This window comes from Sphaerodactylus townsendi, linkage group LG07 (genome assembly GCF_021028975.2).
Source record: "Sphaerodactylus townsendi isolate TG3544 linkage group LG07, MPM_Stown_v2.3, whole genome shotgun sequence".
In the NCBI taxonomy this organism is placed as follows: domain Eukaryota; kingdom Metazoa; phylum Chordata; class Lepidosauria; order Squamata; family Sphaerodactylidae; genus Sphaerodactylus; species Sphaerodactylus townsendi.
Window position 1 is genome coordinate 101,014,705 of NC_059431.1, and position 21,168 is coordinate 101,035,872.

At 40.9% G+C, this 21,168-nt stretch overlaps 1 protein-coding gene across 3 annotated transcripts in view; it reads right to left on the reverse strand.

Moving 5' to 3' along the window:
- The window catches only part of ZCCHC7 (zinc finger CCHC-type containing 7), a 168,112-nt gene extending 148,920 nt beyond the window's left edge, over positions 1 to 19,192 (reverse strand). The window contains exons 1-3 of one of the 3 annotated variants that reach the window (XM_048503933.1): positions 19,042 to 19,191; positions 12,709 to 12,948; positions 11,160 to 11,866 (exon numbers count right to left, since the gene is read on the reverse strand). In XM_048503933.1, coding sequence (XP_048359890.1) covers positions 11,160 to 11,847 — 688 coding nt within the window. In that variant the 5' untranslated portion in view covers positions 11,848 to 11,866; positions 12,709 to 12,948; positions 19,042 to 19,191. Of the gene's footprint in view, positions 1 to 11,159; positions 11,867 to 12,708; positions 12,949 to 19,041 lie in introns of all 3 variants that reach the window. The other 2 variants (XM_048503934.1, XM_048503932.1) reach the window with 2 other exon arrangements.
- Between the last annotated feature and the right edge of the window lie 1,976 nt (positions 19,193 to 21,168).

Consider the following 21,168-nt stretch of genomic DNA (forward strand, 5'->3'; position numbering starts at 1 on the left):
TTGTGACGCGCTGGATTTGATAGCTGAAAAGGTTATTGTTTGGTTTCCATTTCCCAGTCCCCAAACTTTCAGTTTAGATATCTAAAAGAGATGTGTCTCAGAGCTCTGCCCTGTAAAGAGTTTAACTCATAACATTATACAAATTGGCAATAATCCTTTCTACATGTGAATATTTTAAGAACTCACACCCTACAAATGTAAACTGATTTCTCTCTCTGCTTCACTGAACTGCCCTGAATATTGTTCCTCATATCCTATCATTGTCTCCCTGAGCAGAGTGCAGACCCTATCTAATCCTTTTAACTTTTTTTCTTCTGTTAAGACAGAATTATAAATACATGTCAGACTAACAGCAGACGTTGGAAAAACGAAAATAGATGACCACCAAGGCTACATTAACACAGCGTGTTTTTATCCCATTATTATAATTGTGCATACGATCTAGAAGAATAATTTAATTGTCAAGAAACTGTCTACTTCATGAGCCTAATGCATACATCACATGCAAGAAATGTGTCACCCAAATAAAGGTGTTTGATCCAAGATACAACCAATCATGACTTCTGTAAACTAAATAACATTTCTTTCTGCTTTGTAAAAAAAATATGAATGAATTTAAAAAGTTTGTGATTATTGATTATTTTCCAGTTTCTGTGGAGGGGAAAAAAACTTCAGCAGGCCCATACATATTGACCCTGCTCAACAGATCCTAACGCATAACAGTAAAGATGCACAGAAGTGAACAAAAGGAAGAAGTCAAGTTTTCACCCCTTATTAGGTGGCCAGAACTTTCACAGAGGACGCCACTTATCCTAGCGAGAGCACCTAGAACGGTAGTTCTCAACCTTCCTAATGATGCGACCCTTTAATACAGTTCCTCATGTTGTGGTGACCCCCAACCCTAACATTTATCCATTTTACAGATGGAGAACACTGATGCAGAGAGGCGACCCCTGTGAAAGGGTCGTCCAACCCCCAAAGGGGTCCTGACCCCCAGGTTGAGAACCACTGACCTAGAAGATGCACGCAATACATGAGCACTGGTCACTATCCCAGGCACAATACGAGGCAGGAGTCATTCACAACACCCTTTCAGATGTGATAGGGCAGGACAGAGGCAGAATTGGTACAGGTGCACATTTTTCCCGTGCATGAAATCAGACAACTGAAAACAAGAGGCACTGTCCAGATGTAGCTATGTGCTAGCTGTTTCATACATACTTGACAGAATGATGACAAACTAAGGTTGCTTTTTGCAGCACCTTTAGCTTTCCAAAATTAAAATTATTTAGGCACGTATTCCTATACCCTGAAGGGACTGACTTTTTAAAAGGGGAAAGGCTTAAGAGAACTTGTCAGTTCCCAAACATTTAGAACATTTCTATGCTGCCACCCCAGAACACAGCTACGCCTAAAGAGTGAAACTGTATATTGATGTAGTGGGTAAAAAAATTCTACAATTCTGAGTACCTCATTGCACTAAAAGAATAAAAATTTGGTCAGCTCAGACTAGCAGGGGAGGGAGTCAGGTGATTATTTGTACCAGATGAAAGGCTTCACTCCAATCTGCAGCACCACTACACTGACTAAAATGTATATTTAGTACCATAAGATCTCTTTTTAGAAGATGGCAATTCACAAAATGACAGGTTAAGCCTGAAGAAGCTAACTTTAGAACTAGTTCCACTATACAACTGAACCCGTTTCTAAGCAAACGTGTCCAGACCAGAGGAAGAAAAATGCATTAAAAATGATTCCCAGTAACTGACTCATTAACAGCGCCATTGCAACGTACAATAAAATGAACAAAGTATCAGCTTGGCCCATGGGCACTCTTCCTTGCCCAGGAGAACTAATTAAGAAAGAAAATTACAATATAGTCCTATAAGGCCTTTTTACTTGGATTGGCGTTTGAAGGTCAGGGTTAAGCAAGTAGGAGTTTTAGTTTTACTTGTCTCTGTTCCATAAACACTTGCATTAATCGTTACCCAACAACCACATTTTAATGAAAGCTCACATTCAAATAAATGCAGTATATAAATTCTGTTTTTACACCATATTACTGATGGAACGATCATTAACATGCTTTAGTGGTGCAGCCACTGCATAGAAGATCACACTGTAGCAGGACTGTGTTAACTCACTTATGTAACAGACCAAGAGTTTACCTGTTTCCTTTTATTTATTTTGTACTGCCACTTAATGTTTTTAGCATGTTTAAGGTATTTGCATTCTACTCATTTTAACATCTGGCTTCACTCAGAACAACAATATTTTTCTGTTCTTCCTTGCTTTAAAAAATAAAATTCTCAGTTTTCCTTTTACTGACATTTTCCTAAAAAGTCATGTTATCAAATGATGCAACACCTACTATATTTTTACAAAGGTGATTCTGTCATGTCACAAACTGCCTTTGTCAACTGGTAAAGCAAATGTGCTGCTCGCTTGGTATCACCTTGTTTCTAAGGGGCAACTGAGAACATCTGTCTGCTTAATTGTTATATTTTATGTAAAAACAGACAAAATTAGTTTTCCCACCAATTCTCAAAGCTCACACTACAAAGCCAGGCTTCCTTCAGACCTATAAGGACTATAAAGAGATGGGGATAAGGAAGAAAGATCAAACTGGTGCAAGAACAGGAAAAACTCCCTTCTTAACGACCAACAAAATGACAAAAAGGGGTAAAAGGGGGGAAAAAAGTCTCCCAGAATATGACCATGTAAGCATGGGCACTCTTGCAGAAAACACAGTCTGCAACCCAAAGCCATGGGAAATTTAAATTAGTTAAAGCCAAGGTCCACAATAGGCAGAGAAATCTACACAGATACAAGGGGCTGAAAGGGCTGAAGGTAGACTTAGTCCAGATCACCAGAGGTTTCCTCAGAAACTTCATTAGTTTTATTAATTTTTTTAAAAAAATAATCAAAATATTCAAGTGTACCCGTATTGTACCATAAAGAAGATTACCTTTTTTCTCCCCTTTTTAATCAAATATCCATATGCATGTGCTGTTCCAAGAAATAAGTGAGGGATTCCCACTGCTTATTACAGCTCCAGGGTGCACAACGCTATAATAATTCATGCACAAAAAGCTCTTCCTATGTTTAAATAATGCTACTGTTCCCATAAACAAAAGGCAGGAAAAATGAAAGTTAGAAATAAAGGAGCATCTTTAAACTGGATTCGTTCATCCCCATGAAAAGCAGAACATATTACATTGCTGCAAACATTATTCACTGGTTCAGTAGCAGTCTGATGCAGGGACACAAGCCCTACTTAATAATATTAGCCCTAATTCTGGATTTAATTCAGTACAGTAGTAATTTACTTACTCCTTTCATATGTATGTTACAGGGGGGGCGGGGAATCAACAGTTAATTTTGAATCTTTTTTTAAAAAAAGAAAATTGGTCTGATTTATGAGTTCAGTGTGGGAGATACGTAGCAGCTTGCATGTACAATTATGTCCTGAAACACTAACAATTATCCCAAGAACTTCATAAACACAGAGAGGAACTCTGTAATAATAGTTTGCTTAGAGCACTATTGTATAAACTCTGAGGTACAAAAGTATACAAGATACATGGATATATAAATCTTGACCCACAAACATGTAGCATAGGTAGACTGTAAAGTCTAATCCTGAAAAAATGTCATTCATCCTGCAAAGTGCAGATTCTTCCTAGTTACGTAGAAGAACAGGCAAATTATACCATTAGGCCTCAAAACACTGTCTCTAATTAAAAATCTGTGATAATTTTTATTTCATTTAAACAACAGAGTTTGGGTTTCAAACAAACAACCCTCTTTACCAGGTGAAACTAATTCTGCAGAAGGAACATCCTTCTGCTCCAGCTTAGTAAATGTTTGCTGTAAAAAATGTGCAAGAGGATATTTACTGACACAGCAGTAATAAACTGATTGAAACAGCTACTTTTAAAAAAACAGTGTAGCTTTTCTTAAAATTCCTTGCTGTTAACCTTAACGTACATTGCAGGTAGAGCTTCCAATTGTACTTTAGCTAACCGCCCGGTAAATCTTGATTTCCAGTATGATAACATTTTAGAAATGAGCTGATGTAAATTTTGACAGGATATGCAGAAAATGGGATAATGTACAGGGCTTATATGGGAAGAAAACATACATAAATTTAGCCTAGTTTTAATTCAAACAAAGAATAATTTATTTTACTTTTTAGATAGGAATCTGCCTTCCCAAGTAGAGAACAAATATTTTCATAATCAGTCCCAGGATATACAAGAAGCAGCATGTTAAACTTTTTTTTTTAAGTGGGTGAGGTATTTAATGAACAATTCACTATGTAGTCAAAACATATTGAGAATTATTAGGGATATGTTAGTTCTACCCTAGATATCATTATATCTTTTTTAAAAAATCAATTTCAGACTGTCATGGGGAAAACAAGGTCAGAAAAGGAAATAAATAATTATTAACTGAAAAGCTGTTTTCCCAACTTGTTTAAGTTCCATTTTGTGCTCCCCCCCGCCCCCTCCACTAGTACAGATAGCATTTAAAGGATAGCTGCTCAGTGGGAGGTTCTATATACTGCAAACGTGGCTGCTAATGCCAGAATTAGATCTTCTATGAGACTGCCTTTTTTGAATGGACTCTAACGTTTGCATATGTAAGTAGCAAATCACTGTTGCTAAATAAAACCTGATTCACATTTCTGAGCTTAACTTCAGAAGATGAATCCTTTATTTTTATCTTTATTTTTATCTTTATCTTTATTAACCTTTAATAGGCATAGAAGAAGATGAATCCCAACAGAATCTGTATTTTGTGTCCCTAATGCCAGGTGTCTACCAGTTTCACTAGAGATAGGTAAGCTTAGCAAAAGTTATTCGCTAAAATGGGGGGGGGGGGTAGTTGTTTTTAAGAAACCTGTTTAGAAAGAGTAGGGCCTATGTCTTTTCCTCTCTATAATCCAAGATTTAAAGCTTCCACTAACGGCAGTGTGAGCAGAAGGCCCTGTCAGATAAAAAGCAAATTGATTCAAAACATAAACTGCGAATTCCAGGAAAAGGCCTCCTTCTCAATTTATATACTAATAGTCAGCATCAGACATTCTATCTAAAGCGCATCTGCCCACCAGCCACTGCCTCCACAATCTGCTCTACACATTTATTTTTCTTCATCTCTCATTTCCTAAATGCTAGTTCTATTGACAGGTTTGGGGATGTAAATCCGGTACACTTCGAAAGCCAAATAAATCACATGTTCTTTATTGTTGTTGTCCCATTGGTCGGGGGGGAGGGGGGGGATTAAAGTGCCAGTATACAAAACTCAGTCTTTCAATAAAGCACCACACAATTCTACAAGCACTGTGCTCCCCCCCCCCCCCACTTTTTTTTGTTTTTCCCTTCTTTTTTTACAATTATAGCTTCTGGCTTGACGCAGGACCAGAATTCAAAACTAGTCAATTTGGGGGGAAAGTGTCAGAAATAGTATGGTAACAAGCAGTACTTCCAGAAAAACCTAGAAGCTAGTCAAACACCTCAGTCTTGTACCAACTTCCAACGTTTCTTTAAAATGCCAGCATTGCTATGAAGGTACCAAAGCTTCTAATGATGGTTTCTGTCTCCTGGGCAGCTTCAAAATGCATTTCATTTTAATACTGTTCACAAGAAGCAGTGACAGCATGAAATAGTAGAAAACACCTATAATTAGTGATGACAAATTAAAGCTCAGGATGTTACGCCTTCATTTTAAATAAAGTCACATTTTTTTTTGAAAAATAAAATCTGTTGGCAACCACATGACGGTTCCTGAAGGCTTCAGGTTCTGGAGGGATCTTACTTGCGAAGAAAAACAGAAAAAGTGGTCAAGGCATTCAGCCTCATGATACTACTACAGCACCGAGATCAATCTAATACACATGAAAAACAGAAAGTAAATGTTAAGGACATGTATAGCTCACTTGATAAGGACAATAGTACAGATGCTGGAGAACAACTGACTTCTTGCAAAAACAAAATTAGACTCTACAGTCACATCACATACTAAGCTTTTGTAACAAGCAGGTCACAGGACCTGCATAGTCAAGAAAGGAAAGGTCACGATGGGATGCCTAATTATTTTAAACCAATAAATTTTATCCATACAAAGTAGGGAAAAAGAAATGTGGTTGACATGAATGGTACCAAAAGGAGGGGTCCCTTACTGAACTGCAGATAACTACAGTGTTTTCGATCACTGCAAGAAAGTCAAAAAGGTATGACCCATCTACTTTGCTAAAAGAGAATTAAACCATTTCACTACAAAACTCAAATGACGTGAATGTCCACATTCAGGAAAGATTATACATCGGAAAGCACAGAATTCTGAGAACTGAAAAGGAACCAAACTTTGTTTATATCCTAGCAGCATGTACAAGGAAAGCAAGAATATAAAAAATATTAATTTGACTTTCCTCCCATAATATTACCCCAAAAGAAAATGGATGAAATGAATCCTTTATACAAGGTGTAAAATACTGAAAGCAACTTGAAGAGAAACACACTGTGGTAAACATCTAAACAAAGTGGGCATAATCTAGAATGGAGTTTGGAGCATTTAAACTCACTGATTTCAGTGGATTCAAATATATTTAATTCTGTACTTGCTAGCAAAGATAAACTATAATCCAAATAGTTATTCTCAACATATCCAAAGCTTTGGGGAAATTGAGTGAGTAAAAGATCCCAGTGACAAATCACAAACTGCTTCAAAAATTGCCTTCTCTTTCAAAAGAGATTTGTCATGTGGCATCCGGGGGGGGGGGGGACTGTTAAAAAGCCCATCGGCATCTGGAACAACTGCATGGCTATCTGGATCCTAGCTATATTTTAAAGCAAGTACTTCCACCCCTACTACAGGTAAACATCCGAGACCAAAGATAGGGGTACTTCCTTCTCCAAATCTGGAATCACAGTGTTGTCTCAAAAGCATTAAACCATGGTTACAAGCTGAATACGGGAGTGAGAGTATGGTTCTGGATGATAAACAAATGTGCTTCAATCTTTTCCTTAAGTACTAATTTCCGACATTTGCGCACTTTTAACATTTCTAGCACAAAAGCCCTTTTTTTAGGCAACTGACACAGCAGGCTGTCACAGTATCATCTGTCACAGTATTTATGTTTTAGTTCCCAATTTATAATCAAACCAGGCATGTTGCATACTGAGAAAGGAAAGGCCATCCTATGAGCACAATCTTCCACTACTTCAGAAAAAGGTTGTGCTTAAATTCTGAAGCAGACTTAAATTTAAATTTTGAAAACTTAGGGAACATGCATGTTAGGATTTTACAGTGACATTCAATTATCTGAAATAATAACCTGTTCAAGCAATTAACCAAAGACTTATTTTTAGGCTTCAGCCCATGAGTTTTCAAACACAACATATAAAGCATGAGGAACAATAACCATCAAGATGAGCCCCAATCAGACATTAAATAAGTATTACAAACAGTGAGGTACTCCCACGGTCCTTCTTCTGCAAGAAGAAATGCACTTCAAGCTTTGGCAGAAATCACCAATTTCACCTTCCCAGGGCAGACTCCCATTTGCACCTCATTCTGTTACCAAAAGACCCATGATGTATCTGCAGGAGCCATATTTGAGGAAGCAAGGAAAGAAACAGCATTGGTTGGGACATCCTACTTCTCAGATGTTCTGCTCGAGTCCATACCACCTTCTTCAAGCAAAAATGTGTTCAGTACCAGAAAGGTAGTGAACGTAACCCGAAAGCAAGTTTTAATTTCTATCATTTTAGAACATCTGGAGTAAAAGTTTCAAAGCCACACATGTGTTAAAACCTGACAGAAGGTTCTGAAACCAGAACATAGCTCTGCACTAAATAATTCTGGCATTTCAATCTCAATAAAAGTAGTACAAGCATACTAAAAACACATTACGTTGCATTTGATAGTTGTTATATCACCAGCGAAGAAAACTTTTTTGCTAGAAAACACTAGCTTCTTTTAACGTTACGACTCAACCTATTTATTTGTACGTATATCCTGATCTATTCCTCAGACTCAATGATAGATCTGTCACAATGCTGAAAATGCTCACAATCAAAGTAATAATGACAAGACCAGAGGCAAAAAGAAAGCAAATGGAATAAAAGTTTTTGTATAACACAACAGCAAAATTAGAGTGGTCTGGAAGAACAGTTCCTTTCCACCAACTTTTACTTGCTTCTACTATTTTTCCCCACAGTACCCATTTTCAACTTCCTACACACAAGCAATTGTCCAATCACATTATGTGTTCAAAAGTAGAATTCTGAACTTCCATTGTGATAATTAAAATGTTATTTGATGACGAGACAATCCGAAAGAACTGAAAATGCTGACTGTGTCTTCCCCAATCAGTGTATGGTAGAAGACTGAGTTTGTTTTTAAATAAACTGTGAGACTGGTATAGTAGCTGCTATCCTACCCTTAAAAGAGGCAGCATGAAAAGATATACAGGACTCCACATAAAAGGTTCCACCAGGGGCCATACCTACCCTACCACCTCATTCCCCAGCAGCTGACAACCAGAGCCTACCACTGTGCCATCTTTGGATCAGGGTTCCCTGAGAACTGCTCTTGTGGCATCAGTGCTAGAGTCTAATCTGTTCAAAATTCACTGGTTTAGTCCCATCCAGAAGGAGCCACGTGGTGTAGTGGTTAAGTGCTTGCACTGCCACTCACATGGCCAGGAGTTCGAGCCCCCTGTGGGTCAGATATCCTGGCAGCTGGCTCATGGTCAACTCAGCCATCCATCCATTCCTTGGTCGGTAAATGAGTACCTAGCACATAGCTAGGGGGTAAAGAATAGCCGGGGAAAGCAATGGCAAACTACCCCACAAAAATGGCTTGCCTATGAAATCACTGCTTGCAGTGGTACCCCAGGGTCAGACACGACTGAAGGGGAAACTTTACCCTTTTTACTTTACTCATCATGTGGGCAGCTTTATGAATCGTCCATGAGTTTCAGCTGTAACATTATTGCTTAACACCCGAGTTCTATTCCTTATTAGGTCCAAGTTTTCTTTACCATCTCGAAGAATTATCTTGGCTTTACTCCTCACAAATATGCCGCTAAATATGCGGTGAGTTAACACTTAGTGCATAATTATTGTTTATATGCTAACATATTGTATTGCAGAAAAATCCGAAAAAGGGGGAGTTACACATAAGATAGGTTTAAGTCTCCATATCTCACAAGATGACCTCAAAAGACCTCAGCAGTCATTTCTGAATGGTGTAGGCAGCCATAAACAGTTATGCTGTCAAAATTGCATGGGGCGTTCTCATGAGAAGTCGTTGGTAATTTACCCCATCATGAAACTGGAAGATCGCAAATGGAGGGAAGAAAAAGCGGCAGGTGCGAAGACTGGACGGAGGGGCAAAGACTGAGGAAGTAAAACCAGAAGGGAAGTAAAATGAAGCCAAAAATCCACAGGGAAAGGACATTTCCCTGCCCTTCAAATCTCACGGTCTATTATAACCCATGGAATCTGAACTGATGCAATGATGGTATTTTTGTACTAAATCTAAATCTTAAAAGACAAAGTTTAGACTCAGTGTACCAATAAGGAGCACGCTAGCAAAATTCAGCTACAAACAAGCCTTACTTGAACAGGGAAAAAATGAGATTTTAAAAAAATTTTAAAGACTCAATTAAATTTTTCAGTATTCCCCAAACGTTGTGCTTAAAATGTACTGCGGAACAAAACTTCTGTGTTCGCTGTTACTGGCTGCATTTCAACATTTGTACCTACCTCATTTCTTCTGTACTTCTTCAGTACTTGTGTAGAAAATTAGTTTAAAACACACCATAGGTCACTTGTCAGATTATGAGCATGTATGGCAAAAGATTTGGAACATTTTATAAAATGGGGATACTCAAACCATTTTACATGCCCTTTATGAAACTGAAATGTGTTTAAGCAGCAAATGCCAGCATACACCCAGCACAAGTGCCAGGTAACTACAATTGCCTGCATTTCCTTATCAAGAATATACATAATAGGAAAAGCATGTTTCTTGCTGGCACCACGTATGAACAGATACAACACAAGATCAGCACCAGAACTGTGCCATTTGCCTCAATAGCATTTACTGGAGTTGCTATCCTTTCCCTGCTAAATTCTTCAGCGATTGGGATGGACACAAGCCCTCTCACATGAGCAGCAGGGCGGTTTCACACATGTTCAGGGGATTTCTGAGTGGTTTTACAAAGGCTGCCGCAAAAGGAAGAAGATGCAAAATGCTATCGATTCATGCCAAAGTCTGATTTGTCCATTCAAATTCCTTCCGCTGCACACTATACTACAGTTTATTTATTTCTCTTGTTCATGGTATTATACCTGTGGGTTAAACTTACTATCTCAAATGTTGATTGGGTCTCTTTCCTCCTCTTGTTCTGAATTACTAATATAATTTCTCCATTCTTTTCCCCCTGAAAATCCACACCACCTGCAGTGTGAAAACACATGTACTATAGGATATAAGTGGCAGCACTATCTCAAGCATGTTCATTTATTTCAAAGTTAGCTCAACCAGTGTGCTGTGATTTAATCACTAGGAAGGATGCTGAAAACTTTAGCCTGAATGTAATTTTATAATTATTCATCACACTTATTTCTAAAATTAGTTTGTACTACCTATGTCACACCTTGATTACCAACACTTATCCTTATCCAGTGGCATATCTGCAAGGGGGACGGGGAGGTCAAATGACCCCGGGTGCAACTGCGGGGTGTAAAATTGCCCCCACCCCCCTCCTTTCCTGCGCCAACCTGGCTCAGAAGAGCTTGGTTGGCACAGGGGAGGCACCTAAAGCCAGGGCTGGCCTGTTGCCAGGAGTTGGCCTGCTGCCATAGCGCCCATCCGAGGCCCTGGGAGGGCAGGAGGTGGCCTGCAGGGAGGCCTGGGGGGTGGCTACGATGGCTTCTGCTGCTGCACTGCCCGGCCGAGCCACCCCTGAGTCCCACCCCCAAGTGGGGAAGGGCACAGGGAGGCCAAGGGAGGGGTTTTCCCGGGCGCCATTTCCCCCCGATACTCCTCTGCTCTTATCTGCCCTTTTACCCTTTATTTCCATTCTGATCATCAGATCTTCCCAATAGCTTAACTGTATTTGGGGTCATCCACCACTTACTAACCTTCAGTGGCTGAACTTCCACAGCCCTCAAGGTTTAAGAGGATGTTTTCATCTCTGATATCTCTGGCACCACCCAACAACATCCAGCTCTCATTGTCACTTTCAGAGACTGTGCTTGTCACATCTTCATCCTCATTCTCATCGCTGGAGCTGTCCTCTATTACCAGGATCTTGTGGATCATGCGAACACCATCACGGTGAAAAGAGACAGACTTCCGATGAATTCTCTTCTCCTTTCTTGCAGTGACTGTAGACGAACCCTTTGAGTCCAGGGTAGTCTCAGAAGGATTAACTGAGATGGGGTCCGTGTGATTGTATGTTCTTTCTAGTGTTGGAGACTCTGGAGTGGTCAACATCTGGAGTTTACTTTTGTAAACACTATCTTCATCAGGGGTATCTGACAAGATGATGACATCAGGACTATCTGAAATTTGAATGATGTCGCTGTCTGAAATTACTACAAAATTATCTTTCTGGTCCTGTTTACTCACTGAATACTGAATCTGCTTCTCCAGAGGTCCAGCTCCTTCAGTTTCTTCTTGTCCACTGACATCTGCAAGAGCCTGGGCATAATGCACTTGGCTGTAAAGATGAAATTCTACCTCACTATCAATACTTGTTTCACTGGAGGACTCTTCACAGTAAATATCATCTTCAAATGCTTCTATATCCTCATATCCACCAAACATTGTGGAAAAGTAGCGTTATCTGTTAAAAAAGAAAAACCCAAATTGTTGAAACAGAAATCTCAGTGCATCACAGCTGCTTCCATTGTTAAATCAGCAGTCTTCAAAACATAAATGCTGTGCTTACAGAAAACTGACTACCCAACATTAAAGAGGTAAGTTTGTGCATAAATGGCCAAACACCTCCAGTACCTTGTAGTTGACAATTCAAGGGTTTCTCAGGTACATATACCCCTGCCTGTTCCTAACTTGACCAATGCTCTTGCTAAAGAATTCCTTGCATAATGATCTAGATTTATTAAGCAATCTCAACCCCTTCCCTCCTTTTACAGGTCATTTATAGGTCAGAAATATATGGCTTGACCTAAACTTCTGACTAGAGACAGAAAGTGAGAGAAGGAGAAGTCAAAGGAGGAAGAGGAGGAAGAGAAAATGAAGGCAAAGAAGAAAAGGAGGAGGAAAAAGAGGAGGAGGAGGAGACAGAGAAGGAGATGAAGAAGGGCGAGAATGAGGAGACAATGAAGGAGATGACTCAAGCAAAAACAAGACTGAGTATTCAAAAGGCTAAGATAAACAGTAAAAAAACCACACTGAGGGAATGACATATCTGGATTCAACCAAATGTCTTCAACTTTTCCACATCTCCTATTTTCCACTTCACTATTCTATAGTTAGGGTGGTAGATGTTCTGAGGCAATCTCTATCTTGACCCACAAGTTTTCTAAACAGACACTGTCACTGCAACAGAGAATCCAACCACACAGAAATGGTGACCATTCTGCAATAGTCATGTTGTGTACCAATCAGCATAATGCCCTCCAGAGGGGCCTACTCCAGACATCATATTCTGAAAGTTCTACTTACACAAAAAGCACAGTTGACTTATGGCGACTCCATGGGGTTTTCAAAGCAAGAGACATTCAGAGTGACTTGCCACTGCCTGCCTCTGCATGGGTTGAGAGAGTTCTGGGAGAACTGTGACTGGCCCAAGGTCACCCAGCAGGCTTCATGTGAAGGAGTGGGAAACCAACACTGGTTCTCCACGTTAGAGTGCACCACTCTTAACCACTACACTGTGCTGGCTCTCTTTCTACACAAATCCCACTGCAAAAAACAAAACAAAAAAGCACAGCCATTACTACACCTCCATGCATAGGAAAACAACACACAGAGACACCTCTGTATAAACAGGAAGTTCCCCCATGGGGGGAGAGCCAATATTTCATTTAGGGAGTAGCCATGCCTCATGGTATGTCACTCCAAAACAGGACCTGAAGGGACTTTGGATGGACATCAGAAAATGACTGCTGGGAAGAAGAGTCAAAAAGTCACTACATATAAAAAGAACACTGACTAAATGCTTACTTATTTATTGCCACGGTTCAGACAGCGCAGTAAGGATCATACTGGACACAAAACCAAAAAAAGCACACAAACATTCCTGTAGGTTGAAAAATAAAATATATCAAACCTACTTTTTTCCTGAAACAGGCTAATGTTTCCTTTAGTCTCTACCTAAAAACTTTCAATTAAACAGGCAACGTTCACCAGGTTTACCTTGTCATCTCTGGCAACCAGAAATTGCCCCTAGATGTTACAGTGTCTGCTGGTTAGATCCATGAATGCCGCCACGATTTTACAAATAAAGTTGGCCATTTAACAATGCTGTGAAGGCCTGATCCTGATTGGGTCTGCGGGACAAGGCTATTTCCCCCTACACACACATTTCAAGTGCCAAAACAGCCCCAGCTCAGATGGGCTCCAGCTTGGCCCTGGTACGAGCCGTATGCCTCAAGCTCAATAGAGTTGTCCAAAATACTCAGACCAGATGTTGTGCATTTGTTTCTATTGGCAAATGAAAGTGTAAGACTAAAAATCAACCAGCTGGCACACAACTTTGTGTTACATTTGGGTAATGCCCAGAGTTTCAAAATGTTTGGTATGTAATAAATACTCAGACATTTTTCAAACATCAATCATGACCTTCTAATAGAAAGTGCTTTCCAGTTTTTAAACCCAGAACCCATGAACTGAAATAGCAATAGCAAGAAGCAGCTGAACTTCCATATCTTAAGCAAAGCTAACAAGTCCTGGTGCTATAATGGCAGGCGGTTTGCACTCAAAAGGATACAATATATGCTGGGAGGGACTTAATTTTCCACACTTCAGGTTCATTCATATCAATCTTAGCTTGAGAAGGTATTCCTTAGAAGAAATGCCTTGACTTAATAACCACCCTTTTGGCATCATACAAAGCAGAAGATGAAGGTGATTATTGACTCAAGGCTCTTGAGTCAAGCCATATAGCCAAGCCACACAGATGTGGATGAACAATCTTAGATGGAGCGTTAGATAGAGACACAGACCATCTGTGACAGAACTGCTGATTTTCACAATTTAATAATAAATTGTTGAACATCATCTGAGCACTAACATTCAAACTGAACATCTTAGCGCTTGTGTGGTAAATTTCTAGCACTTGTGGCTGCAAAAAAAAGTTTGAAAATTGGACTACACTGTGAAAGTTAAAAAGATGCATCAAGAGTGCAAGTAAAAATTGTCCAGAAAGTATTAGATCTGTGAAAACCTGTCCATGGATATAGCAGCAGATGGATGTTCAGAGAAAGAGATGCACAATTCCAACTATTTAAAGGATTTATAATCACCTCATGATTTAGCAGCTCTGAGCCTATCAATCAATTGAATAAATAATAAATGACAAAGGTAAGAAGCAATCTGTTAGTCCTTGGTCAACTGTACCTCACATTACAGTTAATATCCCAGGGTCTAGACAAATTTATTTTGCTCCAACAGTCGCCCCAAAACTGTAGGAGTTAGTTTTCAAGATTTTGCATTTTAACAACCATTCTTTTTTATTTATTTCTGCCACAAAACCTAACCCCAAACTCTTCAGTTTCTTTTATTAGAACTATGACATATGACTGAAGAATAACACTACAGTTATCATTACCACACACAAAAACCTAACCTCTAACCCTTACCTAAGTTCTTCCAAGTTTCTCATCATTCCATTATTCCTTTAAAAACCTCCACTGAACTCAATAATGAAGCCAGCAGAAAAAGCAATTGGCTAAAACAAGAATTCATCCTCCATCACTTAATGTAAAAGTAACTGACAACGAATCAACAAGAAATGACCAAAAATATTCACATACACACATTTTGATGTCATACAAAACGTTATGTGAAGCAGCAGTCACAGCAGCCAAGAAACATTTCTTTTCCACTACCGCTGGACCGGCTAGTTCATGACCATCCCAATCAGTCACTAAGGCACGAATGACTTAACAGTGACCCCGTAAGGTTTTCGAGGCAAAAGAAGGTGGCTTGCCATTGCTTGCTTCTGTGTGGTGACTCTGGACTTCCTTGGCAGCCTCACATCTCAGTACTAACCAGGGCAATCCTGCTTAGCCTCCAAGATCTGACCATTCAGGTCAGGACAGCTCAGCATCTGTTGCCTCCTAAATCTGAGCCTTTACTGTTTCAGGAAAAATCAGTTGTGATACTTTTGCAAACCCTTTTGCTGATTTAAAAAAATCACAACTACACTCTGATTTGGATGCAGGCTGTAACCCAGGTCAGTCAGAAGAAATGCCCAATATTTTACATGGTCTCATTATGAAATTGTTTGACCCAGATCCTATGATGAACGCTAACAAGATCCCAGGATCTGTGAAAGCCACTATGTGTACTCCGGATCCTAGTCTATCCTGACTGCTAAAATAATGTAAGGATCACATCAACGACCCCTAAATGTTTTATCATAACTAAATCACAAACTCAGGGCTCCTTCTCTCAGCCACTAAAAGAAGTGATTATTAGTGTATAAATTAACATCACTACAGAAAAATGATGCCACTCAGAAGAGTCCAGACTCCAATCTGTCCTTTCTAGGCAAAGTGATTGGAAAAGTGGTAATGAACCAATTCCACGTCTTTCTGAATAACTCATCTTCCCTAAATCCTTTCCTGTCTCGTTTCAGGTTGGGCTTTGGGACAGAGACTGCCCTGGTGGCTTTAGAGGATAACCACCATCTGAACAAAGCCCTGAGGTATCTGTGGGTGGCATGGCACCTGCTGACACCTTGCTTGGAACCCCACCAAGTGTTTTTAGAAAATGGGTACAGTTAGTTGGAACTGTTGCCTAGCAAGGCTTCTGCCTGACTGCACAAATTAAAATGGCATTGCTTCAGCCACAGCAGCCACCAGTGTTTATTCTTTTATTCCTCTTTCCCAATGTGATTTTCCAAAGTACCCCTTAGTCCTCTCACTTGGATTTCCTATGTATGCAGCCCCCTTTCCTACTGCAAGTATCTTGCGGTTGTGCCTGCCCCTCTGTTTCAGAATTTCAAAGGTGCCCTCAGGGGACCTCTGATACAAAGACCATGCCTCTTTGTGGTTTGCTGCTGGATTTATCTGCCACCTTTGATACCGTGGACCACGCTATCTTGTTGAGGTGTTGGAAGGCAAATGTTGGTATTGGAGTGATTCAAATCACCACTCATAGACTAGATTCAAAGGATTGCCATTTAGAGAGCAGTTCATCATCAGTGTGGGGCCTTCTTGTGTGGCTGCAATAGGCTGCAATCTTATTCCCCTGGCTTTTCAATTTGTACATAAAACCTTAGGAGAAATCATTTTACGCTTAAGTTCTGGTGAAGAGGGGATGTGTTGTCATCCAATATACTGGACTTGCATACTCAGCTCCTTGTATTATCTCCTTAACCAATTCTCTGGCGATGCAGTAGAGTTCCTGAATTGTTGTCTGGCTGCTGTGGCTATATAACTGTTCTCCAGGTGCCTGTTCTCCAGGTGGCTGCTGCCCGGGGGGGGGGGGGGCGAGGCGGCAAAGATGCTAGAGAAGCGCAGAGCGTCGCATGTAGGACTTGCTGGAGGCTACAGCAGGCTGGCCCCTGCTCAAGGGGGTTATTCAAGTTAAATTGCCGCGTTGGCACTTTGCAATAAATAAGTGGGTTTTGGGTTGCAATTTGGGCACTCGGTCTCGAAAAGGTTCGCCATCACTGAGTTAGACTGGATTCAGCATTACTGCCAGAGTTGATGCAGCTGCAAAAAAAACCCCTTGTTTTTTTCCAACTCAAGTTTAACTTGGAATATGGTCGCCAATCTTGACACGGCCATCCAGATCCATACTACTGTAACAATGAGGCTAGACTTCAGTGATACACTATATTTACATCTCAAAGTAAACTCAGAAACTCAGGTTGGTACAGAATGCCACAGCTCAGTTATTAACAAGAGCTAAGCAGAGTATGCACACTACTCTCATTATGCAGTCGTATTTTGTGATTCAGTTGGTGACTGACTAAATAATTCTTATTTGTAATCCACCATGAGTCCCAGACAGAAAGGCAGACTATAAATTAAGTTAACAATAACAGTAAATAATCTGCCAACTTAAAAAGCAACTATTCTAGACTCAAAGATGAGAAAAACAGGATCATTGTAGGTACTTTTTCATAAGAGCACCTGTGTGTTCTACAGTGATCAAAATAATCCAGGAGCCACTTAACAACTAAAACCCATTAAGGTAGAAACTTTTATCAGTAAGACCCTAACTCATCAAATATATGACTAGTGAAACATTTTGGACATTATAAAAGATATAGTATGAATTTGTACAACAGGTTCAAATCTCACCCTTGCCTTGAATGCATTTAAGGTCCTCAAGCAAACCGTTATCTCATTCCCAGGCCTCCTTTTCTGTCATCTTAGACTTGGGGAATAACACTGATGTACTTTTGTGAGATTACCAACAGTGCATTTAACACTCTTGAAATAGGGTACAAAAATGCAAAGTATTAAGCTTAAGAAAAACGTCTAACACTTGCAGTCTCACCATATCAGATGAAGTAACATGCCAAATCTGCTTAACAAATTGATTTGTTTACTATATTTATTGATGGAAGCTGCCCTGAACCCAAAAAGGGAAGGGAGAAATTAAAAATTCTAATAAAATAAACGCTCCAAAACAGAAGCCATAAAAGGCACTTCCTTCAGACTAGTACAGCTACTTGTAAGCTTTTAAGGAGTCCTTAAGATGGCCGAGAACTTCGGCGTTGTTCTTACCTCCAAGGTCCCACTGTAATCAACTCTGCTGCTTTCCCCTCTCCCTAGGCTATACCCCCCCCCCACACACACACACTCAGCAGTTTTATCTCAGGGAAGCTGAGGAATTGTGATGTCTTCTGAGAAACAGCCCAGGCTACCCCAATCTTGTCAGATCATGGAAAGTAAACAGGGTTAGCCCTGGTTAATTTTGGATGAGGGCCCAGCAAGCAGTGCTGGACTTAGCTATAGGCTTGAATAGGCTGAAGCTTAAAGCCTCACAAGGTGTGTAATATTTTTTACACTGACACTGACATTTCTTACATATGTTGTCATAATGTTGGGTAGTCTCTAAGCAACCCTTCGGTTATAGCAACAGTTTTTCACGGTGTTAATTTTAACATTTATGCATTTTGTTTCAATCACTACAGTACTTAACAATAATATCTTATGTCCTTCATAGGAGAAAGTGTGAATTACGGAATTACGAATGCCCGCCATCATCATTGGCGTTACTCAATTTTGTTTAAAACACTCTAGTTGTGTGTGTGTGGGGGGGGGGGGATTGGGAGGGGCTTCACAAGTGGAATAGCCGAGGGCTCTTCTTCATCTAAATCAGGACTGCCAGCAAGGAAGTCCAGGGTCGCTACACAGAGACAGGCAATCTCAAACTACCTCTGAGCGACCCTTGCCTCGAACACCTTTCGGGGTCGCCACAACTATGACGACACTCTCAACCGCCTCCACGACTTGTGATAGGAACCAGCTAAGGGGGCGGCGGGGGACACACACGCACAGTCTAACAAAAGGGTGCCTCTGAGCATGACTAAAATGCCTGCCGGTCGAGAGAACAATTGTTCCTTTCACATTTAAATCGCCCCCCACACACAACCTTGTGCTCCATACAAACTGGACGGATTAAAACCCCCACAAACTTCTCCCCACCACAGAACCACCACCCCCGTTTGGCAAGGGCCGAGGCTGACTGAGCAGAGGGGCGACGAGTGAGGGGCAGCGATGGAGGCGAGGGTCGTCACTCCCCGAGGCTGGCCTGAGGGGAGAGTGGGGGAGGGGAGGCGACCTCCCCCTCGCGCTCACACGCGTTACTCACTAGCGCTGCCTGCTGCGACCAGGAAGCCCCCTCGCGACCGGAACAGGCGCCACTGGCGACCCCGCCCCTTCCCTGCTTCTTCCTCCTCTCAGATTGGGCCGTGCTTCCGCCGGCTGAGAGAAAGGAGGGGACAGAGAGGCCCGCAAAGAGTGACGATTGCGCCTGCGTGGCCATGGGAACGCGGTCAGCACTGCGCATGCGTGTGAGTGGGCGACTGTACCAACGCTCCCGGTCTGACGCATTCTGTTTTGAGTTGTCATGTGGGGGAGGGGAAAGAGTCTGCAAGGCGTGCTCGCTGCCGATTGGTCTCCTCTGTTATGTCAGCGGGGAAGGAACGTCTGCTTCGTTCTGATTGGGGGAGCGCGCCAGTGACGTTGCCTACTCGTGAAGTCGGATATGGGGTGGGAGGAGGATCTCGAAAGTGGTTGTATTAGCGTAGGCATAAAGAGCACGTGGGAGGCCTTGGGAGTCTCTTCTTCCGCATTTAGAGCAACCGCGTGGCAGGAGGCAATATTCGACGCAGGAAAGCTTTGTGTTCGTTTGTACTATTCTTCTGTGATGTTACTCACCCGCGTGCCTTCGTGCTGAGATTTAAGTCACCTGCAAGGGCTAATTTCTCTGCCCTAGGCAAGGTCTAGATGGGAGGTGATGGATGTTGGTCTTTTAAAAAATACAATGTTTTATTAATTTTTATCCAAATATAAATGGAGACCGATTAGAAAATTCTAGAAATGAAAAATAACGTAATATAAACAAAAAACAATGGATGACTCTTAACATTCCATAAAATATAAAAATAATACAATTTTAAGAGAGAACTTTCTATCTTATTTTTTTCGTCTACTAATTTTATGTTTTTATTACTATTGATTGTTTCCTGATTGCTTACTAGACCTATATGACAATCATTAAGTGCTGTACCTTATGATTCTTGACAAATGTATTTTCTTTTATGTACACTGAGAGCATATGCACCGGAGACAAATTCCTTGTGTGTCCAATCACACTTGGCCAATAAAGATTCTATTCTATTCTATTCTAATTAATTAATTAACATCCACTGGTATATGTCAACTTAATAATTACTTATAGTCTCAACTGGTAACATAGTAACCTTTTCATACAACAACTCTAAATCTAATTTTAGACTTCATTGGTATTGTTATTGATTTAGTTTTTTAAGCAATAGATCCAGCCACATATAAAAAACGCAATTCCCACTTCTCATAAAACTCATGTTTTGATTGTCCATTTACAAGATTCTTTAGTTTAGCCATTATAGCATACTTTGTCTTCTCCAGTGTCTGTGTTTAGCTTTCTTTTGGCTTTGCAACTGATTGCCACTGTTATATTGGTCTTGAATTTGGTGCTGAGATTATAATCTCTTGATATATATTGGTGTTCTCTATTAGGAAGCGTCTTTTCTCTGTTAAAAGCACTAAAGACACTTCTTGATGCTAGCAGAGTCTCCTTTGTGTTAGCCACAAAGCAGCACCGAAGGATCAACTGGAAGTAGGGCAGGTGCATTCAACCCCTACCTACCTGTGGATACCAACCTCAGGCCTGGAGAGCTGGAGTTACAACTGATCTCCTGACAAAATTGATGATCTTCCTTGGAGAAAGTGGCTGCTTTAGATGTGGAGTATATGATTTAATGGCCTGCTGAGGTTCTTCCTGTCCCAAAACTGTGTTCCCCAGGTTGCACCCCTGGAGTTTCTGGCAATTTCTAGAGCTACACAGTGTCACTTCTAGGTTTTACCCAGAAGCGACATGGCAACATTGCATGCACACACCTATGTCCCCAGCTGTCCTGCCAGTTGCCATTCTTGGCCTGGCAACCCTAGTTAATCCAAGCTAAAGGGATGCTCCGCCTGAAAAGTGAGGCAGGAGTGGGCTCACGGGGTCTAGGAGCATGGAGAAGTCTAGCAACACTGAGTAGAGAGGCAGGACCAGACAGGAAGTGAAGGACAATAGACACGGGTTGCAGGTCCGGCAGGGGAGAGGCGTCCAGTGTCCTTTTTGAGCGCCTTCTCCCTTCACCTTTTATTATGAAGATTATCAGGGTAAAAGACAATGGGACGAGCGGGGGGTTACAGGCAAGGGTTGCGCCACCGTGGTCAGAGAAGG